This window comes from Myotis davidii, unplaced genomic scaffold, assembly GCF_000327345.1.
Source record: "Myotis davidii unplaced genomic scaffold, ASM32734v1 scaffold329, whole genome shotgun sequence".
NCBI classification, from domain to species: Eukaryota; Metazoa; Chordata; class Mammalia; order Chiroptera; family Vespertilionidae; genus Myotis; species Myotis davidii.
Genome location: NW_006300374.1, coordinates 331,440 through 341,376, shown reverse-complemented (window position 1 = coordinate 341,376; position 9,937 = coordinate 331,440). Strand labels below are relative to the sequence as shown.

Below are 9,937 nucleotides of genomic sequence, written 5' to 3'. Positions count from 1 at the left end.
GAAAGAGCAAAAGCATTGCAGTCCCACAGACTTTGGTTTGAATTCTGGTTCTGTCCATTTTCCAAGACTTTTGTCCTTAAGTGAGCTACTTTAATCACCTGTCTGGTCCTCTCATCCCTCATTTAAAATGTGGACTGTGAGATCACATCACAGAGTCTTAGAGATGCCTGAGACCATGTGTGCCAGCATTTCAGCACAATATATGGTATAAAGTGCTCAACAGGTGAAGCTCTCATTGTAACTAACCGTGAACTGTGCAGCAGTTGCCACAAGTTACCAGTTTCCACAAATTCACTGTGTGATGAACAATGCTGAGGAATGACAGTCAAGACCCTTGGATCCTATTTACAATCCAGTTTTCCAGTGGTGAAGTCATTTTCCTTCCATTGCAATTGTCCTTGCATTCCTTTGCCATTTTGCTAAAGTATAATTTCAAGTACTTTCTGTTTTTTTTTTAGATTGAGCAAAAGTCCAAGCATTTTTAAAATGACCCCAGATGGACATCTGCTTTTAAATTTTCAGTTTTGTTGAAAGATAATATAAGTAGTTTTTATAAGTTTAATCACATTTATTTTAATACAATTACATAGAAATTGATTTACTTCCTATCATTGAACATTGGCTACAAGTCAATGAGAATATTATGCCTAAGATCACGAAGAATTATCCAACTTGTGAACATACTCAGGACACATGGCAATCCTGAATCAGGATTTTATCACTAATGGGGCTCTCCCAGGTGAAGCTATCGGAATGTGGACCCTGAGAGCCTGGGTTCATATCCTGACCCTTAGGAGCAAGGTGACTTCGGGGAAGTTCCTTAATCTCTATTTCACTTTTCTTGTTTATAAAATGGGAATGGTATTGTTGGTAGAATTGTTGTGGAAGGAATGGATGAGTCAACAACATGAAAAATGTTTCGAGTCCTACATGGAGTAAAAATACTTCATAAATATTGCTATTGTTATTGTTCTTATTTTGTTGTATTTTGACATAGCATGAAGGATCATCACACTAGTTGCATTTGGTCATATGTAACCAGAAATCAATTTTAGGATGGTTCTGGGATTTATATATTCATTTCTAAAATTACTGAAATAAAATGTCGTTTGATCTGTTTGCTTTCAAATTAATGCTTGCCCCTTGAAGCTATTGGGAAACGTTATAATTCCAACATAAAATTCTCTTTGAAAAAGGCATCTGTTGAAACTTAAAAGAATGATTTCATATTCATTCCCAGTTTACCAAAATGGATTCTGAAACAGGTCTTTCTATAATTGGTAAAAATCTGTGCTTCTCTTCAGCACAGGGCAGTTTATCAGAGGAGATCCATGCTGTCTGGATTGGCATCTGCTTTTCACCCTAACCCACCCCTGTTCTTGGTTTCATCCTTACCCACTCTTGATCACTTGTTGCTATTTTCTGTCACTTTGACAACTTCTCTGCCTAGTTCTGACCTTCTGGTTCTTTGCCCTTCCCTGAATTCCTGATTCTGCCTTCTGCCTCACGCATGGGATTTTCCTCTCTTTTAATGGAACATGACATTTTCCTGGAGATTTTGGCTTGGCTGCTGTTTGGTTCTTGGTGCCTTTGGCTAGCTTCTGAAGGCTCCCCCTCCCTTCTGTTTCCTTGTAGCTCCATTAAACCCTACCCCGACCTAACAGATTTAGATATGGTGCAGTGAACATGCTAAAGTTACCACTGCTGTTCACTCCACTAGAGCCCAGAGTGTGGCTGGAAAACCTGCAATTCCCTGGGTGGGAGTCTGCTGTGGGAGTCCAGTTGACTGAGTGCCAGCTCCTCTGCGAGTCCCAGGGCATGGGGAAGATTTACCTAATTAATACCTCAGGCCCAGTTTTGAGAAACACTAGAAGGGCCATCTTGTTTGTTTTGTTTTGCTTTCAATGAATTAGCTTGAGTTGCTAAACCCCTTAAAACTCTTCAATCCAGTTGTTTGCTGCACAAGGGACCAGAGCATGGCTTTCCTCCACTACAACCCGGTTCCCTGGGCCAGAGCATGGGGATGAGAATTGTCCCTGCATTGGGAGTTCAATTATATGTTAGAGCTTGTTCCTAAGGCCATGTGTGTCCTCTGACACACATCTGTCTCTGGTGTATTGGGGAGGACTTTAACACGTGACTCAATAGCAACTTATATCAGTAGCTCATGAGACCTTCCAAGTTTCCATTAGAACCTCTATTTTAAGTCACATCGGATTACTTCTCTTTTTTAGTACTCTCCGACCTCTTGGGCCAAGTTCATAGGTCTTGACAATTAATGAGTTTGGGTCCAGGAGGATTATCAATGAAAAAGACAACAACAAAAATACATTCCAAAATTTCCCAGTTTCAGTGCTTATGAGTGCTCTTTGCTTTATGCAATGTCCCTTCTTTTTCCAACTGTTGATGAATAGGGCTAGCTAGAGCATCTTAAAGTTGTGTTTGTAATTTAACTTTGGATAAGTGCAAAGTCAATGTTATTTGTTCCTATCCTGCAAGAAGTTCTTTTTTAAGAGAGCAAAAGTGGCTTATAAACTCCAACAACTGCTGCTGACAATTGTATATTATTTTCTGGTATTTCTACATTTTGCTGGACTAGAGGTATATATAACATAGTGGCTAAGAGAGTTAGTTCTGGAATCACACAAATTTGGGTTCAAATCCTGACTCCCCTAATTAGATGCAGGTTCTGTCAAGTTACCAAACGTCCTTGGACTTCAGTTTCCTTCACTATCAAATAGGCATACTTCATAGGATTGGTGTGAGGATTAAATAAAATAATGTATGGAAAGTATCTTAGCAACTAAAACATAGTAAATGAACTACAATATTTTTTTAAACATATTTTTTATTGATTTTTTACATAGAGGAAGGGAGAGGGATAGAGAGTTATAAACATCGATGAGAGAGAAACATCCATCAGCTGCCTCCTGCACAACCTCCACTGGGGATGCGCCCGCAACCAAGGTACATGCCCTTGACTGGAATTGAACCTGGGATCCTTCAGTCTGCAGGCCGACACTATCCACTGAGTCAAACTGGTCACGGCTGCACTACAATATTATTACTATTTTAATCTATCAAGGTTTGAGTCTGGAGTATGTAGCTCATAGTGTCCTACTCTTATGACAGTGAATCTGTGAACTTCCTTGTTGCTGGTGGTATAAGAGGACAAGGAAGGAACAGATCTCCCAGTCCCCAGCAGACGTTGGGAAGGTGAGAGGGAGAGAGAAAAGGGATTTCAGTAGAACAGGTAAGAGTCCTGATTTCCCCACTCTGTGAGAACTGCATAAAAGCTCTCAGTTGGCAGTTGGTAGGAGCAAAGCACGGGCAAAATTAGTCTTGAATATTGGCAGGACAAGCAGCAACCAAGGAATAAGGACCTCTTTCAAGAAGCCTGAGGAGACAAGGATACTAAGGGAGAGGTTGAGACACTTCTCTGTTACCAGGAGGCAGAATTCATCTCGCCCTTCTCCCCATACACCTGGATCCTAATTAAAGGAGAGCAGTATGGCACAGGGAGGATGTCTCAGAGATTTCTGATCCCACTTTTAGGAATACAGTGGGGCCTTGACTTACGAGTTTAATTCGTTCGGAAACCGAGCTCGTTAAGGAGCTTGTTAACTCAAATTACTCTATCAACTCAATGCAAAAAAATAGGCTGAGAGACAGCTGGTATCTCAGAAAACTTGTTAGTCAGGACACTGGTAAGTCAAGGCCCCACTGTATATCCCAAGAAGCCTGAAACACCAATCAGAAAGAACATATGCATGCCTATGTTCATAGCAGCACTATTTACAATAACTAAGATCTGGAAACAGCCCAACTGCCCATCAGTAGATGAGTGGATAAAAAAGCTGTGGTTGCCTGGCTGATGTGTCTCAGTGGTTGAGCATTGACCTATGAACCAGGAGGTCATGGTTCTATTCCCCATCAGGGCATATGCCCAGGTTGCAGGCTTGATCTCCAGTGTGGGGTGTGCAGGATGCAGCCAATCAATGGTTCTCTCTCATCATTGATGTTTCTATCTCTCTCTCCCTATTTATTCCTCTCTGAAATCAAGAAAATATATATTAAAAAAGAAAAAAAGCTGTGGTACATCTACACCATGGTCTACTATGCAGCAATAAAAAGGATCTCTTACTGTTTGAGACAGCATGGAGGGAACTGTAGAGTATAATGCTAAGTGAAATAAGCCAGTCTGAGAAAGATAAGTATCACATGATCTCACTCATATGTGGAATCTAATAAACAAAATAAACTGATGAACAAAATAGATCCAGAAACAGAAGCATGGAACAGACTGACAAATCTCAGAGGGAAGGTGGTGGTTGGTGGAAAAAGATCAACCTAAGAACTTCTATGCGTATGAAGACCTGGGGCGGGGGGCGGGAACAGACTAGATGGGGTCAATGGGGGGAAAAAGAGGGACATATGTAATATTTTCAACAATAAAGATTAAAAAAATAAATCTGAAGAGACTGAACATTTTTCTGAAGACATTCTTCATATTATCCCATTGGGTTAAACACTTGCCCCAGCCAGTAGGTGGGGGCTCAGGACACAAACCATATTACTTGTAGGCAAAATTAAGAACCTTATGTTTTCTCTGTACGTCTGAGTTTGCAGAGTGAATATATTTTGTTTGACTCCACTATGATTAAATTGTCATTGTGACTTGGTGGAACTGGCCAGGTGACCAGAACAATATTTCCAGGTTAGCCCTGGAAAATATATTTTCAGAAGTTCACGAGTGGAATTTCTTGGCCTTGATATCAGGTTGTTGCCAACTCGGTACTTCCAGCCAGAGAGAAATATTTATGAAATATTTGTGGAGGCTGAAGTTTGTATTCTTGTTGCTCAGCTAGCAGGTCTCTCTGAGAAAGGAGTGGGTCTGGCCAGTTGCTGCTTGCTGCTGTAATAGTCCAGGAGTAAATACATTTCTCACCCCATTTTGATTCTGGCTTATCTTGATTCCAGTTTACTCATTCGTGCCAGATATTCATCTAATACTTCGCACCAAGCACTATGCTAGATCAGTTGCTATTCTCAAAAACATCCTAGCTAGTGGGCAATAAAGACATCTCTGCATCATTGAAATGGATGCTTCAGCTCTGAGGAAGGGATCATCTTAGCAGAGAGGGTTCTGGCTCTGGTGTTCTTTGTGTTAGCTCCCTGTTGTGACAGTCATGAAAATACAAAATTCTCTGCAGTAGCCACATACTTCACAGATGGCTCCAGCTGCTGAGATCCATCCCTTTGAGGCCACACTTCCTGAAGGCTGCTCTCACCTAGTGATGGAGCACTGTGGGGTACTAAGGCAGGCTTGTTCTGTTGACATGAGACCCTTCCAACAGGCACTTTGGACCCAAGGACTCTCCGTAAGCTTGAAGAACTGTGCTGCAGTCTGGGGCCCTGCCTACCCATTCTTTTTCTTTCCCCCTCCCCTTTTTATGGTATCAGAACTACATTACTGTCTGAATATTCTGTCCACCGTCTCTTCCTCCCTACCACCTAAAATCTTTTTCAAGTCTAATGCCATTTCAGCCTATGCTTCTTGTTATGAAAAGATGTGTGGGGTTTTTTTGTTTGTTTTGTTTTATTTTCTTTAAGTGCACTAGAATTCTGGAAATTGTCCCAGATTCTTCCTTCTCCTTCAGCTTCAGTATTCATCTGCCATTTGGCCACTAGATCCATTTGGTTATACTTTGCAAACATTTCTCTCAAATGTCCCTCAGTCTCGATTTCTACTTTTCAGTCCATCAGAGTGACTGCAATAGGATTCTAACTAGTTTTCTGTTTCCAATTCCACCCCTTCCCAGCAAAACATACTTACAGTACGTGGATTATGTTCTTCATAGAGTGAAAATACAATCATAATACTCCTCTCTGAAGTCCTGCAATGCTGTCCATTGCTTTGGATAAAGTCTAAACTTCTTATGTTGGAACATAAAGCCATTCGTCATTTGGCCCTTATTTTCCTATCTAGCTTCATCTTCCCACTCCTTACTTTTCCCAAAGAACCTTGAACTGCTTTCTCAAATGTGACATACTATTCTAGCTGCTACACTTCTGTGTAAGCTGCTTTCTTTGCCTAGACTTCCCTCTTCACTCATCAGCTTTATTAATGTTTCTTACCCTCCCAGACCTGCCTCCTCCAGGCTCTCTCAGAAAAAGATCAGCACTCTGTGTTTTTCGAAAATGTTGTACATGCCTCTGATAGTGTTATTAGAATGATTATTTATGTTGAAAGTCATTACTATGGCACAAGTAGTTCACTCTTATTTATCTTTCCAGTTTCATCTCTGACCACTTACTGCCCTTTGCATCCCTCCATCCTTCTGTTTTCTGAACCTACCACACTCTTTGTCACCTCCTTCAGTAGAGTTCTCCCTCTGTTTCCAGTATCCTCCCTCCCACCCTAGCCTTTTGCTTGGATAACCACTTTGCATCTTTAAGACTTAATTTATATGTCTCCTTAAGGGAGCCTTTTCTGAACTCCTAGGCTGGGTGAAATGTCTCCCTCTGAACATCCCAATGCACCCTTTGTTTTTCCTTTTATAGCTCCTAATACACTGATGTAAATGTCTATTTGTCTGTCTCTTTGCTATTTGTCTGCCTCTCCCACTATTCTGTATGTGTTTTGAAGGTGGGATATGAGTTATTCTTCTCTGTTTGCTAGCATCTTATATATTAGTGCCCTAGATGATAATAACAATTTAGTGAATGAACAAACCAATGAGGGGAAGCCTGGTATAGTTGAAAGAACTGAGTCTCAGAAAGACCTTCTAACTTAGCTACTATGCTTTTTGGCAGTCACTTACTTTCTTTGATCTTCATTTCTTCACCCCAAAATAGGGATAACCATATCTCCCTCCTGGAACTATTTTAGGTTAACCAAATTTTTGCAATGTCCCTGTGCATTGCTGGAGACATAGTAAGTACTCAGAAAAGCCAAAGAACTGTAAGCTTCCTTCTTTCTTCGTCCTAAGCAATATTGGTACTCTTTTGAAAACAATTCAAAGTTTGTAATTCTTATTTATTCGTGACTGATCTCATTCTTCAAAGCCTTCATCAAGCTAAGCTAAGCCATCCTTTTGCTGTGACTATTTGCCCTAAAGGTCTCCCTACAGATCTGCCAGGTAGCAAAGTTTGGACTCATAACTGCAGTGTACCCACCAGGGAGTCGTCTTGTGCTCCAGTGAATAGTCAGATGTACAAGACTGTTTTAGGGCACTGTGGCACTTGTCTACTCAGGTGGATATAGATCAGGATCCAGCTCACCAGCAGGGCCGTATCAGGCCTTCCTCTTTGCAGAGTCATTGCTGCCCATCATAGCTCAAGGGCAAGGAGATGAGATCCACAGCTGGGTAAGAGTGGGAGCTGCCCTAAAATAAAAACTTCATATCCCCAAGGAGCCAATTTGTTTTGTAATAATTTCATAGACATGGCTTTTGGGGTCAAGCCATAGGACAAACACACAGGAAGAGTCACCATACTCAGGGAACTCCAAAGCAGGGATCTTCATAAGACTTATATTTGACTGAAGGGCAAATTTTCTTGAAGGGTTTTAACACTTTTCCCACATTGAATCCTTCAGAAATAACTCCTGACAGAACCAGCTTACCGATCATACTAACCAACTGGATCACATTTTAAAAAAAATCCTCACCTGAGGATATTTCCCCCCCACTGATTGTTAGAGTGAGTGGAAGGGGAGAGAGAGAGAGATGTGAGAGAGACACATTGATTGGTTGCCTGGAAGGGTAACATCAGCATGGCCAGAATGACAGCTGTGACATACAGATGAGAGGGGTGAGAGAAGGTGGATTCAAGTAATTCATGGATGTGTGGATGGGGGTGCATACAAGTGAGGCATGGGGATTCTCACCATTATCTGGGCTTGCTGTGAAGAAAGCTGCACTCACTGTGGAGCAGTGACAGAAACAGTGCTGGAAGGAACTCTATCGTTTGGCTTTGCAGTCCTTGGAACCTGCCATAACTCCTCCCTTCAGCTCTCCTTCCCTTGGAGGAGTGGATTCCCAGGTCCACATTTGCTGTTTGAATTAGGCATTTCTAAAGAAAACAGGATATGAATGAAGAAATAGTAATACAATCCTTGGAAGATTTGCATCTCAGTAAAAGCAGCTGGCTCTTAGACCACTAATGGCTCATTTGCCACACTGGGGAAAAATGAAAAAGGAAATGCCCTCCTGGCTGGATGCTGGTGCCTCCTTCTACATTTCAGTATTTCCCCTGTTCCCAACATCAGCACCACAGCTGTTGAGTCCTCCATGACTAAAGATGCTCCAAATATTTTCTCTCTCTGTTATTATCTCAGTAGTTTTGGATTTTGTAGGACTCATTGTGAATCTGTTTATTGCAGTGATCAATTACAAGACTTGGGTCCAAAGCCACGGAATGTCCTCTTCGGATAGGATCCTGTTCAGCTTAGGCATCACCAGATTTCTCATGATGGGAATATCCCTGGTGTACATCTTCTGCTTCTTCATCTCTCCAAATGTTGAAAGGTTAGTTTACTTATCCAAAATTTTCCTGTTGTTTTGGGTGTTTTTGGACTCCAGTAGCCTCTGGTTTGTAACTTTGCTCAATGTCTTGTACTGTGTGACGATTGCTAACTTGAAATACTCAATTTTTCTTCTGCTGAAACGAAATCTCTCCCCAAAGACCCCCAGGCTATTGCTGGCCTGTGTGTTGCTTTCTGCCTTCACCATGCTTCTGTATATTGTGCTCAGACAGAAGCTATTCTTTCCTGAATTTGTGACGACGGAGAGAAATGGCACAGAATTTAACGCCGATGAGGGCACCTTGTCAGTGATGATCTCTTTGTTCTTGAACTCATTTCTCCAGTTCATCATTAATGTGACTGCTGCTTCCTTGTTAATAAACTCCTTGAGGAGACATATACAGAAGATGCAGAGAAACGCCACTGGCTTTTGGAATCCCCAGACTGAAGCTCATGTGGGTGCTATTAAGCTGATGGCTTATTTCCTCCTCTTCTACATTCCGCATACAGTTGCCACCCTGTTCCAATACCTCCCTTCTAAAGATTTGGATTTGGGAACCAGATCCATATGTATAATAATTTCCACCTTTTACATTCCAGGACATTCTGTTCTCATTGTTCTCACACATCCTAAACTGAAAAGCAAAGCAAAGAAGATTATTTGCTTCAACAAATAGTGGAATATCAGTAGTAAACAGTGGCTGGAGTCAATTCATGGTTTGGGAGCAAGATTTTTCTCTGTTAGCAGTTTTCCCAGTGGTCTGATGTATGCATTTTGTAATTGTGATCTGACTTCTTAGGCCTTTGAGTGCCTGCATTTCAGTTCGGCTTGCAAATTTTTTTGCTAATACTTTTAAATTAGGCACTTTTTAAAAGGAACTTGTTTGCGGTATTACTTATGTTTTTTGCATGGGCATTACATTCCTGGATAATAGAAATCACCACATTGTTTTATTGGCTACTGAAGTAGAATGGGAAGTTCCCCCAAATTAATCAATACATTATAGTTCACATCTCTGTAGTTTAAGCCCTGACAGTTGTTTATCCTTTTTGTAATATAAGTGCCTGAATTTTTTATTTTCTTCCTCTTTTTTCTTTTTTTATTGAGGTAATATTAGTTATTAATATTATATAAATTTCAGGTATGCAATATTATAATTTGCTATCTATATACACTGTATCGTGCTTACCACCAAAAGTCTAGTTACTATCTGCTACCATATTAATTGACCTGCTTTACCCATTTCACCCTTCCCCACTCCCCTTGCCCTCTGGTAACCACTGATCTGTTTTTTTGTATCAATGAGTTTTTTGTTGTTGTTGTTATCCATTTGTTTCTTTCTTGTTTTATATTGTACATATGAGTGAAATCATACAGTGTTTGTACTTTTCCATCTGACATATTTCACC

General features: G+C 40.8%; 1 protein-coding gene across 1 annotated transcript; it reads left to right on the top strand.

Annotated features, from left to right (window-relative positions):
- The first annotated feature begins 8,304 nt into the window (after window positions 1–8,304).
- Window positions 8,305–9,204, top strand: TAS2R4 (taste 2 receptor member 4). The gene has a single exon (XM_006777128.1). It carries the CDS (start codon window positions 8,305–8,307, stop codon window positions 9,202–9,204), a length of 900 nt encoding a protein of 299 aa, XP_006777191.1.
- Window positions 9,205–9,937: the final 733 nt, after the last annotated feature.